This window comes from Paramisgurnus dabryanus, chromosome 1 (genome assembly GCF_030506205.2).
Source record: "Paramisgurnus dabryanus chromosome 1, PD_genome_1.1, whole genome shotgun sequence".
In the NCBI taxonomy this organism is placed as follows: domain Eukaryota; kingdom Metazoa; phylum Chordata; class Actinopteri; order Cypriniformes; family Cobitidae; genus Paramisgurnus; species Paramisgurnus dabryanus.
The window spans coordinates 22,999,643-23,017,593 of NC_133337.1; the positions used below are offsets into that span (position 1 = coordinate 22,999,643).

At 38.7% G+C, this 17,951-nt stretch overlaps 1 protein-coding gene across 1 annotated transcript; it reads right to left on the reverse strand.

The window, feature by feature from the left end:
* Positions 1 to 1,423: 1,423 nt before the first annotated feature.
* On the reverse strand, positions 1,424 to 7,876 carry LOC135749849 (uncharacterized). Its single transcript, XM_065268527.1, has 7 exons — positions 7,831 to 7,876; positions 6,900 to 7,247; positions 6,398 to 6,736; positions 5,985 to 6,281; positions 5,760 to 5,847; positions 2,152 to 2,203; positions 1,424 to 2,009 (listed from the first exon to the last, which is right to left on the reverse strand). The coding sequence occupies exons 1-7, from the start codon at positions 7,874 to 7,876 to the stop codon at positions 1,680 to 1,682; spliced, it is 1,500 nt and encodes a 499-aa protein (XP_065124599.1). The 3' UTR covers positions 1,424 to 1,679.
* Between the last annotated feature and the right edge of the window lie 10,075 nt (positions 7,877 to 17,951).

The following is a 17,951-nucleotide window of genomic DNA, read 5'->3' on the forward strand; positions in this document are numbered from 1 at the left end:
ATACCGGATTATGGTATAGTAACACTAGTGCTTTGTGTCATTTGTAGTCTATTGTAAACAACCGTTATGTGCGGTCTGGCTCGTTACACTGCCTAGTCCCAGGTACGTAAGATTTAATATATTGCCAGAGGTTTTAGGTGATGTGGTGTGGGGGTCAGCTATGTTTATCTTTACTGCAGTATTCCCGTGTGTTTACCGTTTTAGTTGGGACATCCAATATATGCTGTTTGGCATCTACTTCATTTCTATCCCGTGGATACTACGTCAGCTCTGCTTTTTGGTGTGGCAAGCGGCTGCGTTATTTGGTATGTGCGTTTATATTTCCGATTGCTGTTTATAAACCATAACTAGTTTACTAATCATCTTATTATCTGTTAGGGCTAAGACTGTGCGTGCTGCATTCCCCTACTACATATAGAAGCACGCTGCTGTTTTGTTCCTGCTGGATTTGCTTTCGTTTCTTTTTCTTTATATTTTTGCTGTGTGTTTTCATCATTTTTGTCCTGGGTGATTTAGCGCGGCCCGATTTTGGAGTTGTTGGTTAAAACCTGCTCCTACTGGGACTGTATTTAAAGATATTTTCCTCGTACGTTGGGAAATAACGAGTTCGAGGGCCGCGCTCATTCAGATTATTCATTTCTTCATTTTCCTTTTGTGGTGTTTCTCATTTTGGACTGATTCAGATAGCTGAGATTTTCTCTTGGACATTGTTGTCTTTAAATTTCTTTTCCTTTTTCTTTTGTGTTATTATCTAGCTGTTTAAGCTAGAATGTATTTCTTTTTCTTTATGTTGGAAGGGCTTCTTTTGCTCCCCTGCATTTAATAACTTTTCATTGATTATTTTCTATTTATTTGATTTATTTTGTTTATCACAATTACAGGAGCTGTGTGTCCGACGGCAGTGAGGCTTTCCTTCACCGTGTGCTGTGTTATGCTGTGTGAGCACCACTGATAAAATCACGGGTATTGGAGTGAGTGTGTGTGTGCGTGTGTGCACTTAGTGTGATTCTCCTCTTTTGCTCCCTCTCTTAGTCCATCTGATGCCAATAGGCTACAGCTCTGAAATATATGTGAATCCTTATTGTGGATTGTGATTTCCAGCTTTAGTAATTGGCTGGGTGATTATTATTACTGCATTTTAAACTTTTGTACAAATAAACAAACTCTATTTTGCTACCCACGTCTCTTGCTCATTTTATTCAGTGGAATGAACCTGGGTTCCTTATAACATTTTAAGTGAACTGTGATTCCCTGGTATAGTCCCAGGGTGGCGTAGTCTATTTTATATCTTGAGTGTTGAATATTACTGCAAAAAGACCACTTTGCCACATTATGTTTTATAAAACTGAAGTATATGATGTATAGAGCATGTGTGGGTTTTGCCAACTTTATTAAGTGCATTTTAAATTCTAGTAAAAAGGAAGTGTGATTATTTTCAAAGCAGTTAATAAGCTTTACTGACAGCAATTAAAAGACATCAGAGAAGAACTTTCTCCCCAAACACAATCAGTATTATTTATATGTGTGTTTTTAACTATAACAGTCAAAATGCTGCTCACACATAAACTTCTGCTGCCGCGTGAAATGCATGAACTCTTAATATGACCGCCAAAACATACATGGCCTGCTTAAGCGTAGCTTTTATGGGTGATGTGAAACAAGCATTAGTCTCAAGTCCTTTATGGGTTTCGACGTTTAACTTGTGCATATAATTGAGAATCTGAGTCTGCTGGCATCTCTTGATCAGATTTCTTAGGCTTTACTTCTTCTTTATGCTCTTCTGCATTAACAATCACCTGTGCATCTGTAGAGCTCTCTGACGCTCCTGTAGGATAGTGATGGATGGAAGCATATTCAGCAGTAAGTGAGGAAGCATCCATGATCTCTTCTGACTCTGTGTGGGTGTTTGTGAAGTGAATGGAGGAATAATGAAGGGATTCTGGGTCTTTAGCAACTTCAGCAAGTGACAGCATGGCTCTATTGGCATAAACAGATTCTCCCTCATGCTCCTGTCAAACATTGATTGGTAGAGTTAGATTAATAGTGGGAAGCTCTAATGTATCTGTACATATGTTATTGTTTTAGTTGATTAAACTAAAGTTGTTTTTGGTGCCTGTATGTTGTAACTCATTTCATTTGTCAAAATGCTACCTGTAAGTTATGGGCTTCTCGTCTCTTCTGGTAAGGTTTTCTTTTCCGTCTTCTGAAAAAAATTGTTTTTGTTAAAAATAATTAAGTTACATACTAACTTTAGACAATACTAACAATTAGGCATCAAATATATCCTGCATTTATAAAATAATTATATTTAATTTATAAAATATTGGTCTCAGTGAGGTATTTGGGCACTTGATTAGACCCACTGATGGACGTGCAGATCAATATTGTATCTGTCGTTCTAAGACCAATTCTGGACATCTACACAACGTGCAAACTAGGTCCACTATTTGGACACCTACCCATGATCCCACTTGGATGTCAATATGCAGTTCAACATTTGAATAGGTAACTTTTTTGACAGCTAAGATCCTGGAAGTTTGAGCGGGAGGGGGAGTTCTCAGGAGTGATGATGTTACTGCGCCCAAGGTCAAAGTGCTACCTGTACAAACTTAGTGCTCTTCCGCCATTCAATATAGTTATAATTTTTGATCCGCTTAAAAAATCAGTGGCTTCTAAATTCATCCCTGTTTGAATGCCTAATGAATGAATGGGGCTAGGCTAAATGGACGCGCTGCACAACGATTAAGTGCACGCATTGAGAAAAGAGAGGTATGAATTAATGTGTGTAGGTTGAGGGAAGAACATAGTAAAATATAAAAAATATTGTGTTTTCCATTAATAAAGGGAAATTATACAACAATCTTTATTGTATAAAAGATTGGTAAATGTTTTACGCTTTAGCTGTATAAACAAAATAATGCTACTATAAAATGTTGTAAATACATCTACAATGTATGCTTTACCATCTATTTAAACATGCAAAAATAGGTTTTGTGTTTTTGAATGTTATGTTTTAATACTATGTATTAACAGTGAGACCAGGGTGGATAGCGATACAGTCTGGTGCCCTCTACAATTTAATGCTCAGCTCGAATATAAATGCTGCCTCTCAAAGCATTCAGTATATGTGACCTATAGGGTTGCCAACTTTTCTCACAAATGGCCAGTGTCTAATATGGTTAGGTGACCTTGGGTCAGTTTTATTATGCAAGTTCATAAAACATTCATCCTTCAGACCGATAACGCTACTATTTTGCCTACTTTTTGTTTATAGACAGATTTAAAGGGGACATATTATGAAAATCTGACTTTTTCCATGTTTAACTGCTATAATTGTGTCCCCAGTGCTTCTATCAACCTAGAAAATGTAAAAAAAGATCAACCCAGTAACTTAGTTTTGGTAAACCGTTCTCTGCAAGCATGTGAAAAAATAGGTCATTGTAATTTGGCTCCTATTGTGATGTCAGAATAAGGTAATACCGCCCCCTTTGTCTGCAATATCCAACCACAGCACTGCCATTTAGTTCAGAGAGAAAGAGAGAGAAAAGAAGGACTTGACAGCACAATTGAGCTTCAATTGCAACAAACCACCATCATTGTGATCAGTGTTTGCACTTCAGCCGCTCATTTGCATTTTAAATGACACACCCAAAACGGCACACTTTTGCTCAGACCTAGATTAAGACTAAGTTTACATCTTAAAAAAAATCTCATAATATGTCCCCTTTAATGTAAAACATGTTAGTTAAAAGGGGTATGGGTAAATGATTACTTTGCCCTAAATAAAACTAAAAATACACAATACACATTTACTTAATGGCTTAATTAAGTTAAATATTTTTTAAACATGTTTTTAGAAAAAACTTTTCAGCTATTTTGCAAAACGTATTAAATGTTTGGACTGAAATCTTGTTGCTTTTACAATGTTTTCCCCAACAGTTGGCACCATATTTAGGCATTTTAATCACTTTGAAACAGTGAATCATTTGTCGCAATTGGTTCAGTTGATTCGAAGCTTCAAGAAGTTTTTTTCTCCCATCAATAGTGTATACAGTGTATTTAAGCCATTTGTCAAAATGATAGCTAAAATATACATTTATAACTTATGCATCGGCAACATACGGTAGGTTTATTAATGGTTTAATTTAACGTTACAGCACATACTTTTAACACAGTCCTGTTATTTAAACCATTACCTTTAATATTTATCTAAAACCTGAACCATTACATTTAATAACTGTCTTAAACAAAACGTGCGCCTCCCGGGGTAAGGGTATAAAATGTTTTTCCCTTCATGTTAATCTTAAGTGTGACAAACTAAAACTAACATAAATTCTGTAGCTGTAGTTTTGCAGACTCAACATCAAATACTTTAATTAAAACACAGTCTGTGAATCAAAAGCACAAGAATTTCCTAGCAAAGTTGAAAATGGCTAACGTTAGGGACATTTCAGATTGAGGCGTTTTAGGTATGTCTGAATCAGTGATCTCTTCAGAATTGAGACAGAACTTTGTAACTTTGCAGATCTTATACATGCACAAACAGCTAACCCACTATAAAAAAACATGAAATTGTTTTATTTGACCGCTTCAAACTTATACCGTATTAGACTGTATATCAGTCACTGGTTAGATCAGCGTTGCAACCAAAAATGGAATGCACGAAGTCTTATACTGGAAAATAAATTAGGCTTAAAATATGGGACGTCCTGGCTAATACGGGACAGTTGGCAACCCCAGTGACCTTGTCTGTGAAATCCAGACTAAACTCCTATTCTTTTTGAGATTAGGCGCATTGATTTCACACAGATTTCAATCTGTTACATGTAGGCCTAAGAACATGTAGGCCTAAAATCATGTTCTCTTCACTTGTAATGTTTTTTTTAAAGGGTACATTTCACAATACTTTTTTTAAGATGTAAAAAAATGTTTTGTGTCCACAGAGTACGTATGTGAAATTCTAGCTCAACATACCATTTAGATAATTTATTGTAGCATGTTAAAATTGCCACTTTGTAGGTGTGAGGTGTATTCTTTTAAATGTGAATGAGCTTATCTCTGCACTAAATTGCGGTGACATGGTTGGATAGTGCAGAGTAAGGGGCAGTATTGTTATAATAAGATCCCCTTCTGACATCACAAGAGAGCTAAATTTCAATTACCTATTTTTTCCACATACTTGCGGAGAATGGTTCACCCAAACTAAGTTACTGGGCTGTTCTTTTTCAGATTTTCTAGGTTGATAGAAGCACTGGAGACTAGGGCTGTGACGATTAATCGTGCAAATGCTCATTTTTGTAGTTTTCACTCGAACTACAGGACCGCGACCCGATGGTTCGAAACTTCTTTAGTGCGGTTTTGGACGATAGAGGGCTGCAAAGCGAATGTAAAAGTGCTGTTCACCCTGTTTAAAGTGGATGAACGACTGAAACTTTTTTGGAAACGTTATTTTAAGGTAAAAAAACCTCTTTGGTGTTGCTTTAAATACACGTTATAAATGACTCCAATGATTTTAGGTTGATAAGGAATTCCTACTGACCAAAACGCTATAGTACACGCACAAGATGTGCATGAAACACAGAATCGCAGCCTTGTGATTCAGAATTGATTTCAGACACACATTTTAATGGGAAACGCGATTAAGTGTCACAGCCCTACTGGGGACCCAATTATAGCATTTAAACATGGAAAAGTCTGATTTTCATGATATGTCCCCTTTAAGTCTCTGCATTGTTATGTCATATGGATCACGTGCTCACCGTTTACAGAGATGTTTAATGACACACAAGATCATCATTACTGAAGCTCCAATAACAGCTCCGGTCAGCACAGAGAAAAGACTGAAACCTAGTGAAAAATATATTAAAATAAAAATAGTTATTTTAAACTGAAGGTATTTCATTTAGCAAAGCTAGAGATTTTCCACAATCTGTGTAAAATATATAGTTTTTGAGATGATTTTTCAGGATTCCTGGAGATATTACCACAGCTTGTCTCATGAGAACAGTGAAGCCGTTGAATCTGTTGACTGGCATTGCCGTGAGTATTGTTGGTGACACACTGCAGAGTGTCTGTGTGTGTGAGTGACTGATGGAGAGAAATGAAGCTCCTCAAGTCTGTGCTGCTCAATCGCTCCTCACTGATGGATGTGTTTGTAGAGTTACTGACAGGACGTCCAGATAGATGCCACTCCACTTTAGGAGAGGGATTCCCATGAGCCTCACACAAATACACAGTTACATCAGTTCTGTTACAGCTGAAGAGAGAGATTTTGGGTGCATCTGAAAGTAAAAATAGAAGCTTGTGTGTCTAGCAGCAAAACCAATTAATTGCACTAAAAAATAAAGAATATAAAAGTCCATAAGATCAACGAAACATGACAAAATGATGCTCTTACACTGAACACTTAATGTGATATAGTTCTTTGCTGTTGTGTTCCTCTGCTGTAGCTGGTAGGTTATAGTGCAGATGAAAGTGACTCCATGTTGAAGGTGAGTAGCAGTGAAGTTCAGATCAGAGATGATCTCAGTTTGATTCTGTTGATCCAGCTGTAGTCTGCTGCTCTCATTGAGGTGGAGTCTGTCAGTGGAGCTCCATGTGAGAGTTGGTGGAGAAGAGGAGCAGAGAGTCTTAGCAGAGCAGCGCAGACACATAGAGCTCCCCTCTAACACCTCCTCATGAACCTCAACCTCCATCTGATCCTTTAACATCTGTACTGTTGGTTTGGAGGGAGAGTCTGAAATGTACACATATATATTTGCAGTGTCACTAGAAGGTCAGAAAGAAACTTATTTTCATAGATTTTTGTTTATTACTTGAGATCATTCTGTATTTATCTTTTCATAGGCAAAAACTGTTTTTATTGCACTGTACGTGTTTGCAATCATTAATTCACTCACCAATCACATTTATTGAAACAGATTTTTGTGTATAGGTATATTTCAGTCCACCATTACCCTCAATCCTGAAGTAAAATTTGCCTTTGTCATTTGAAGTAACATTATAAAAGATGGTGGTACAGTTCTTGTTTTTTAACTTTCCAGTTATGTTCCCTTTAAAAAAAAGATTGGAGTTGCTGGAGTTAAACACAATAGTGTTATCTTTACTCCACACTCCTGCAGCACTGTCAGTGAGATCTTTGTCATATGTGTTATCAATAGTAAATGTGCAGTTTATGGTCACACAGGATCCACTCAGAGCTTCAATCTTCTCTGGCAGACTGATGGACCAATCTCCACACCAAACACCTACAAATACAAACATGATGAAAAACATTGAAAAAACAAGCAGTGCTATGTAATCAGTGCATTCATACTATTGATATTTTTTCAATCATATATTAAAACATGAGCGCATGAATACACACTCTGATTCATGTCACACTACATATTGCATATTATAATTGCTGTAAATGTGTTATCTGTTAACATTTTGTTAATGAATACAACACAAATGTATTTTTGTAAAATAACATTAACAAACACAAATAAAAATAAAAATTTATTAACATGCTTTTACAATTGCAATGCCATACTCTTTGTAAATCTATATACAGGAAGGAGTGTTTGGTTCCAAAACCAGATAACTCTGGGGTTTTTTTCTCAAAACATGTTTAATATTGTTATTATGTTTTTATTGTGTTTATTGTGCTACTTGGCTGTATTTTTTGTTATGAAGTCTTAAATCAAAACAAACCAACTGCAGCATGTTCGATATTAATTGAAATTAAATTATCAAATAACAAGATTTATGAAAAATAAAAAATGTAGTTATCTGGTTTTGAAACCAAACTCTTTAAATATTTATGGTAAAGAGAAATGAAGAACAAACCTTGCAACAACAAAACCAAAATAATGATTTTCTTCTCTTTGTCCATCTCTGTAATAAAATAAGTATTTTAGAGAAACACACAGACCTGTAAATATACATAAAGCACTTCAGCGGTAGAGAATTGCATTAGCAACAATAAAGGTCATGAGTTCAAACACAGGGAGCAAACATGCTGATAAAAATGCATGCATTGTAATAAGTTACTTTTGATAAATGTGTCTGCTAAATGCATCAATGTAAACATTTAAACTACCCAATAGGTAGTTGATGATGAACAAGTTAAACAGTAATTCTCTGTAAGTAACTTATAAGTAAAGAAATGGTTTAAAACTATCTTACCACAAATGAGCAAAAGAATGTAAACAATGTAATATCTTTACAGATTGTTAAAATGTGAGATTCATTGATGCTGTGAATTCTTTATTGAAGGTCCTCCTGATGATTTGAGATTAAGTGAAACTGTGCTGTGAGTCATTCACACAAATACTGACTGATATCAGATGGACTAATCCAGTACTTCCTATATCAGCTTAAACGCCCATTCTGTTTAAAGAGCAAAACTATGTTTAAACACAAAGTCCAATTTAAACTTTTAAAAAATGTTGTTGTTTTCTTTTTTTAAATAATGTTATGACACATTTTAAAAATTACACTCTAAAACATTGTAAAAGCTCGTAATCATAGAGAAACCATTTTTAGTGCTATGTAACTGTCACCAGCCAGGGGCTGGCTGCTAATTGTATAGCCACGCCCCTTCTCGACTTCCACCTCGAGGAGGTCCCCAAAACCAACCCAATGACCAGACAACAACGAGGACAGGTAAGTATCAAAATATTCTTTATTTATTTAAATATTTAAAATGTACTGGGACTTGGGGAAAGGGAAATTAAAACTAATCTCGGGCTCTGCCCTCCAGGGGGCCACGGCGGAGTGAGTGACAGAGGGTGGGGGGTAACGTCGAGGAACAGGCTCCCGCCTCTGGTTCCTTCTGCCCGTGGCGCACTGCTCTTCCTTCCTGGAGGCAGAATAAAATACAATGAATGTTGGTATTGGCTTTTCCTGTCTGCGTACCTGTATTTCGCTCGCGGCACTTCACCGCTTGACTCGCACAGCTCTTTGTCGTTGACTCACTCTCCTTTCCGTCTCTCTCTCTCCACAGGCAGTGACTGGGACACAGAGGACACAATTAAATCAGGCGGGATGGCTCTCACCTCTTTGCTGGCTACAACCCTTAGTAAATGCAGTTTCTCTCACGGCTCGTTCTCTCAATGCTCACTCCTGTTCTCTCTCTCCACAGACAGCAGCTGGGACACAGTGAATCGATCTCAAATGGTTCTCTCACCTCTTCGTTGGCTACAGCTTCTTGGTAAGTATGGTTTTCCTTCACAGCTCGTTTCCTTAGCGCTCACGCTTGTTCTCTCTTTTTCTCCACAGACGACAGCTGGGACACAAGGACACAGTGAATCGATCTCAAATGGTTCCCTCACCTCTTCGCTGGCTACAGCTTCTTGGTAAGTATGGCTTTCCTTCGCAGCTCGTTTCCTTAGCGCTCACGCTTGTTCTCTCTCTTTCTCCACAGACGACAGCTGGGACACAAGGACACAGTGAATCGATCTCAATTGGTTCTCTCACCTCTTCGCTGGCTACAGCTCTTGGTAAGTGTGGTTTTCTTCACAGCTCGGTTTCTTAGCGCTCACGTTGGCTCTCTCTCTCTCCACAGACAGCAACTGGGACACAAGAATACAATGAATCGATCTCAATTTGTTCTCTCACCTCTTCGCCAGCTATAGCTCTTGATAAGTGTGGCTTCCTTCACAGCTCGATATACACGACACACTCCTCGTCTCTGTTGATCAGCAGACTTAGCAGGTTAGTATGCACTTTACAGGGCGGCGGACTTACGACAGCTGGCATCCGCAGTGTGTCAGCTGGACAGTGGTCTCTATACGACGCCGGGGACCAAACCCTCTCGGCGAGCTCGTTGGTCTGCAGAGGGGCGAGAACGTCACGCCGTCACACCGGGTCGAGCGCTGCCCTTTCCTCGGTACCCGTTGGGCGATCGAACACTGGACAGGGGCGCCCTTTTGTAGAGACCTCGGGGCGGCGGATCTCCTTCGCCTCTAGCTCTGCGACGATGAAATTACACAGGTAAGGTAGCAATGTTATTTGTAATACTCACACACCGCCAACTGCACAGTTCTTCACCGCCACTCCCAAACACACGTCCGCCAAGCGTTCGGCTGCGAAAACACTCCAGGATGCCACTCCGTTATTCAAGACTGAAACACACTCACAGCATAATCATGTACAAGTTTGCTCTAGGACCGCTTTCCTCTTCGTCTTCCCGTGACGAGTGAGTGGAGGCGGGGATACGTCTGACAAGACACAGCAATCTCACTGCAATACACGGCATTACACAGCACCACTTCAAAGTGAAAATTTCTACATCCAAAGACTCACCCACCACGCTCAGTGCACACAAAAGACGCCCGTCTTCCTCCACTTCGTTCTGGGCGAGATACGGCGATGAGAACACGGCCTAGTGCTTGTTTTCGTCACTGTAGCTGCTTCATACAAGGATCCTTCGGCTCACCCACCACACTGACTCAGGGGTAGGGCCACCCGCTCTCTCTTGGAGGCACTCAAAAAGATCTACAGGTCAAGTACATACAATTAATTTCCATAAAATGGGTTTTGTTACTCACGGCTGCTGCACTTCCTTCGTCTCACGTTCTCTACGTTAATCCACACTACAAACACTCCAGATGCACAGGCAGGGCGGTTTCCAGTCGCCAACACACACACTTTTCTACAGGTATATACTCACAACAGTACGTTTCTTCTTCCTTTGTTTCTCTCCTCTGGATGTCAATATTCATTTGTTCTTCAACCTATAAGGTCTTCGGTATCTCCATCAACATAAATCCATGACACAAGACGAGAGAGAAAGCATAAAGATCGATCAGCGTATTAGGCGAGCACAACTCAGCACTTCAATACACACCAGCAACTAGTGATGGTCGTTTTCGAAGCACTGCTTCATGAGGCTTCGAAACATTTACGAATCTTTTGTTTCGAATCAGTGGTTCGGAGCTTGTTTCAAACTGGCCCAAGTCACGTGATTTTAGCAAACGAGGCTTCATTACGTCATAACTGTTTCGAAACGTTTCGAAAATCCGATGGTTCACCACTAGGGGGAGCTGATCACATGACCAGTGTCTAATAAGTTTAGGTGAACTCGGGTCAGTTTTATTATGAAAGTTCATAAAACATCCATCCTTCTGACTAATAACACTACCATGTTGTCTACTTTTTGTTTTTAGACAGATTTAATGACAAAAATGTGCATAATTAAAAGGGTAGTTCATTTTATTAATTTGTTTGCCCTAAATAAAACTAAAAACACATAATACACTTTTAACTATGTCTTAATTAAGTTAAATAATTTTTTTAACATATTTTAATAAAAATCTTGCTATTATTCTGTAAAAAAAAAGTGTAAAATGTTTGGACACATCTGCTTATACACTATTTTGACCAGCAGGGGTCGCCAGCGTGTGTGGGTTTCGAACTGCTTCGAAAAACTGAATCAATTTTCGAAGCAATTGGTTCAATTGATTCGAAGCTTCGAAAAGCTTCGTTTCTCCCATCACTACCAGCAACACCAACAACGAACACAAACTGTGGTTTAAACTGCTCTTAAATACTTTTCTGGGTGCTGCAATCTTCCAATCACCCGGCGCTCCTCTTAACAACTCACAGCTGTGCCTTGTTTGGCTGATTACAGCCCTCGCGATGCTACCGGATGTCCGGTGTTTCCTCTTCCCGGTCTGGGCGGAAACATCCGGGCGGAACCAAACTTTCCCAACTTTTGGTTCCGCCCAAAAGATCGTCACCCTGTGACATAACACATATAAAGCACCTATGAAGAACCATCTGGGGGTGATATGGCACCACTGTAGCACCAGATATGGTTCTATATAGCACAATATGGTTCTACACAGGTGCTACACAGGTGCAATATGGCACTTAAAATGGTTCCCCCATGATTATGAGCCAGGGAACCACTTTTAGTGCTATTTAGCATCGTTTGATTTCAGACACCAAAGATCTATTCAGAATGCAAACTTCCAAAAATCAAGTCTCACATTACAGTGACATCATGTATTCTGTTCACAAAGACTTCGGGGGAAAAATGTAATGCAGGCGAAAACATGAAATATCATGAAATCAAAATAATACTAACATGTGAGATCTACTGTTTTTTATTAATTTATAAATTAATATTTTTATTTTATTATTAATCATTAAATAGTCAAATTAGGAATTAAAGTGATGTGAAATGAAAGCCTGATCTGATGCTGGAGTGTGATGAAAGAAAGGTTGCATCAAATTTGCAACAAACTGGATGAGGCTCACAATATTTTTTTAGATATTAAATGACGTTTAATGAACTGATAAACACATTGTGTCTTTTTTTAATAGTTTTGAAAAAATAAATGTGACGTCTGACATGAAGTTCCTGTTCACCAATCACAGCTAAAAAGATCTTCACACATATGCTGGACAAAATGATCTGAAACTGTCACATCTGATCTTTCTATGGAATATTTGTATGGAATATAAAAATAGTATTATACAAACCTTTTCTGAGAGGACTGAGGAAGTTCTTTTAGCTGAGGAACTTGTTGCTCTTTAGAGGTGATATTATTTTATTTAAATGTTAAAATACTCTCCTAGACGAGTGGTATCGCAAGAAAGTACAATTAACAAACAATCTCCACGCAACTGCACAACATTCACTCAGTCGTCAAGTTGACTATTGAGACTTTGGGCTTCACACCTGTGATTGGTGGTTTGGTTTAATTAGTGACACGCAATCTTTTGTTCCACACTCGCCGTAAAATACAGCTAGAAACATGATAGGCTAAAGACACCACAAAAATGTTTAAATCACGCAGAAAATACATAAATCATATTCTGTATTTCATCAATGTCATCAAAATTGTATCTTTAGTGTATGTCTATGCTTGTATCTCACAGTAAGTTTGTTTCTGAGAGCTATGCAATTCCTATTACAAATCCAGGCGATAACCAACTCACAGTGGTGTTTGCTGGTGTTTGTTAGTTCAGTTTGTTAGATCAGTCTGAATAGTAAGCTAATGCTTCCCCTTTTTTTCTTATTTAGTTTTTTTAAGTAAGATCACACACTGAAGTTGCAGTACTTTATTAATTACATTATTTTAAATGCATCCTATAAGGAGTATGCATGCAAATTGTATATCTGAGAGGGGCTTCCTGGTGGAAAAAAGTTTGGGAACCACTGGGTTAAGGGAAAAACCAAGACCAAGATCAGGTTTATATATGTCTAACTTAATTCTATATACTCAATATTACTGTTACTACAAATTAAAACTTTTTGGCAATGTTGGGGCATGGGTGGCCCCAGGTCCTTGGACTTTGCTTGACCCCCAAAATGGTAAACCCGCCACTGCGTAAGGTGCGTGCCGTAATGAGGATGTCATCGCAAGGAGTTATGGTTCAGCTCTTTGATCAACATTCATGACGAGAAATGTCTGCAAACATTTAAGTTACAGTATGTTACATTAAGCCTGAACATAAACGCAGACACATGTCAATAGAAACGATCAATTCCAGTCCTCGCAACCCTTTTCATCAAAAAGAACAGCAGATTTTAAAAGTTAATTCACAAAAAAAAACTTACGGTAACTTTGCCTTAACACCGGTGGCTCATCATCCTTCATAGCCCAGTATGTTCATGCATCGCACTGGTACTGCTGTGATATACAAAACCTTATGGAGTTTACAAACCAGCCTTTTATTACCTGCTAATCTGAAGTACTCCCATACTTATGCTTTGTGTACACCTAAAGACTTTGAAAAGATTTAGAAAAGACTTTATAAGATTATCAGCTCACATCTAAAGACTTGGGTTCACAGTTTTTAGTCTCAGACTAAAGATTTTACAAACACTGAATCTTGTAGTGACACTATTTACAAGACTACAACAAGATTATTTTAGCTTTTTATCATCATGCTCAGCAGTGATTTAACAAAAATGTATGCGCGTGTCCATTGTGCTTTCACACCAGCTGCGTTTGCAGCGCATACTGTGCAGTTTACAGTTTTTCTCAGTCGCTTTGGTACAATTCTCAGATCAGAATTGAAATTCTCAAAAGTACTTGTTCATTTCTCACATCATTGTGTCACTTGTGCACATCAAAAAAGCAGTTTCTTATTTCTTTGAACAAGTTGCAAATGCTTTGGTACATCCATGCAAATGATTATGTACAATTCTCTGCTTTTCCTACATTATCGATTGCTTATGTCATGTTGATCAAAATGTATTATAATGGGTCTCTGTTGAATAGTCTTACCCCCCACAACATTTAGGCATCAGTTCATAGTACAAGTCTTTACATGCAAAATTATTGAACAAGTTCTCATAATACAGTTCTCATAATTGTGCCGGTCAAACATATTTTTTATAAATTTCTATTAGAAGTTTTTTCTAAATCTGTCGTGACTTGGTAAATTGCTCCCAGGTGAATCTTGACTTTCTCTAACAGACAGATATGTCCCCAGCAAGCAAAAACTGAGATGTTGAAATGACGGCTAATTATAGACCCAATATAGTCCAGCTATGAGTAACCCACTTCTACCCCAAATAACCTTGAATTTGGTTACATGCCATTTTTGCCCAAATAACTTGAAGATGTATGATATTCCAACAGGTGTTCAAGGTGTTTGCTTTCAATTCTTTTACATGATCTAAAAGTATTTGTATTGTCTATTTTTTGGCTATGGTTAGATGTCTATTAGACTTTCACTGGCAGCCCAAATTTAGCCTTGTTAGCCAAACATGCTTGCTGGGTCAGGAGGTATAGGAAGGACTTCAGTGTAAGACAGCACTGCATGTATGTAGTGCTGTCTTTTCCTTTCTGTATGGCAATGACATGGTTTGTCAATGAATTACAGTACAAACAGTAAAAGCGTAAATGTAAATGTTGTTTAGTCTCTTGCAATCAAACTCCCACATAACTTACACTAAGGTGTAAATTACAATTTACAATACTTGTCGTCAAAACTTTAGCGATAGTTTACATCAGGAAATCACTTCAGAGTAAACTGTTATATTGACAACGTGACTAAACAATTTGACTGTCTTATCCATGCACAATGACAAATTGACTTGTCATTCTGATGGCAATGACTTGTTCATTGACACAGATATTTGAGAGATGAATTTTGAGTAAGAGACTGGCTTTTGCAGGTTATCCATGGTGTTTTGCTACTTGTCCGAATTGTTTTGAGAAATGCACTTACTGTTTTGCAAATTGTGAGTATGATTGGAGAAATGTACCAAAGCGACTGAGAAAAACTGTAATAACAGTATAAAAATCTCAAGTTCACATTACTTTATTTTATATGCATTAATGAGCAAAACCTCTTCAAGACGGTTTTTGACGGTCAGTGTAATTTATATAGCTGTGATTTGTTTAACCTACATTGTTTTCATGCTGTTCTGGTTCGTGTAATGACAGATATAGACACAATACACAATTATAGACATAAAAAGCCCTTGGCACATTATTAAATCTGTTTCTCTTACGTTTTAAGATAAAATAAAAAAATCACTCAGTGATTGACAGCATGAAGCAGTCGATCGTGTTTCCCGTCAACAGTTGAAGCATAAGATTTAGATTTATAGATGTACGTTATCGGTTTCTCTGAACAGTATTAAGCTATATGAGGACTCATTTGCTGGGCAGAGAGTGAATGACAGCGCAGTCTTCTGATGTTTTTAAATATTTCATTGCTTTCTTTTACATTCCTCAAAGTCATGACTGTTTGAAACACACATTTATGACCGCACGCGTGCGGTGTACGTGCTTGTGCTTTAACTTGTTAACATGGGCGCCGAAAAAAACACGCGCCGCTTCCGCGTTGCTCACGCTTGCGGTGTGAAGAATGTAAGCATATACCAGAAAACATTAGCACGTTATGCCATTCAATAGAGTGGTAGAGTTAGCATTGTGACATCATGAGAGGGCGTGTTCTAGAGGGCAGATACATTGCCCTCAGATGGCTGAAGCAAGATGGCCGTCTGTTAAAGACTACAAATCCCAGACTGCCTGAAAGTACAGCTGCAGCTAATGAGACCAGCAGCAGTCCCTAATAGGGGGTGTGGGAAACTGTTGAGTGTGTGTTTTGGCTTGGAGAAGGACATGTACCTTTGTGAATTAAAGACTAAGTTACTTATAGCTGAAGAGATTTAAGTTGTAAACCCTTTTGTTAATTATTAAACACACCTGCATATTGAAGAGACCGTTGAAGTGATGTTTTCTTGGAACTGACACAAGCTAAAAGATCCTAAAACCTCTCACGCTGTCACATATGGTGGAGAATGCAGGCACTTGGATGACTGCAGATGTTCCAGAGTGATGTGGAGGACCTAACAAGCCTGTTTTCTAAGCTAAGTACACAGTCAATTGATGGTAAAATGGAAGAGTTACTGAAATCAATGATAGAGAGTAATAAAGTGCAGCAGCAAATTCAAGCTGGCTTGCTGGAGGAACAAAGGCGGGCCAATAACCTTAAAATTAAAGAACTAGAAAGGAAGCAAGCCCAAGATGTTAGCAGAATACGGGCTAGTGACTTTATTCCTAAAATGGGAGAGTGTGACGATGTCGAAGCGTACTTGCATGCTTTTGAGACGACTGCCTTTAGAGAAAAATGGCCAAAAGATCAATGGGCAAAAATATTGGCACCGTTTTTGTCTGGAGAATCACAGAAGGCCTTCCTAGATTTAGACCCAACTTGGGCCAATAATTATGACTCCTTAAAGAAAGAAATGTTAAGTCGCAGTGGTCTTACAGAATTTGGGAGGGCCCAGAGGTACCATGCATGGTGCTTCAAGAAAGAACAGCCACCGCGTACACAGATGCACGAATTAATGCGTTTGGCTAAGAAATGGTTAGAGCCTGGTAGGCACTCAGCAACAGAAGTGGTCGATTCTTTGGTGATGGACAGATTTTTAAGAGCCCTACCCATTGAAGCTAAACGATTTATTTGTCTGAATAACCCAAGTTCACATCAAGAATTGATAGAAGAAGTTGAAAGATACCAAGCCAGTGCAGAAATGCTGAACTCACGGTCTCCAACCAGTGCACAGCCCCAACAAAAGTTTTTCCCAAGAACCTCTAGTCCCAGATGGCCTAGCCCACAGGGGAAAAGGTCTAGCCAACAAGATTCGCCAGTCGAAAGCCCATTGTATAAACCAAGAACCTGTTACAAGTGTGGGGAAGTAGGAAACTGGCAAAGCATGAGAGAAATTATGCCACAATTGAGAAAGAGTGCTTAGCTATTAAATGGGCACTAGAGGCACTCAAGTACTATCTATTGGGGAGGAAATTTGTATTAATGACAGACCATGCACCACTACAATGGATGGCCCGGAATAAGGAGAGCAATGGCAGAATAACTAGATGGTTTTTAAGTCTGCAAGCCTTTAACTTCTCTGTTGTCCACAGGCCTGGACGATGCCATGGAAATGCTGATGCCCTCTCTCGCAAGGATGCCCTCTTCACAGTGGCCTGCCAACCAAGAGCCTCAGAGCAGTGGAGGGGGGTATGTGACATCATGAGAGGGCGTGTTCTAGAGGGCAGATACATTGCCCTCAGATGGCTGAAGCAAGATGGCCGTCTGTTAAAGACTACAAATCCCAGACTGCCTGAAAGTACAGCTGCAGCTAATGAGACCAGCAGCAGTCCCTAATAGGGGGTGTGGGAAACTGTTGAGTGTGTGTTTTGGCTTGGAGAAGGACATGTACCTTTGTGAATTAAAGACTAAGTTACTTATAGCTGAAGAGATTTAAGTTGTAAACCCTTTTGTTAATTATTAAACACACCTGCATATTGAAGAGACCGTTGAAGTGATGTTTTCTTGGAACTGACACAAGCTAAAAGATCCTAAAACCTCTCACGCTGTCACAGCATGTTAACACATACAGGCAATATCGCTCCATTTTTTTTCTTTTTCCACTCTGTCGTGGTATGAATGGCAGTTTACATCAAAAAGACACGGCTGCTCTGCCCACC

Excerpts from the sequence above, each read along its gene's own strand:
- LOC135749849 (XM_065268527.1), bottom strand. The coding sequence starts at position 7,876 with ATGGACAAAGAGAAGAAAATCATTATTTTGGTTTTGTTGTTGCAAG. Across the intron at positions 6,737-6,899 it reads TGTTTCAATAAATGTGATTG|ACTCTCCCTCCAAACCAACA; the intron begins GTGAGTGAATTA and ends TGTACATTTCAG. Across the intron at positions 2,204-5,759 it reads ATTAAACATCTCTGTAAACG|AAGACGGAAAAGAAAACCTT; the intron begins GTGAGCACGTGA and ends AATTTTTTTCAG.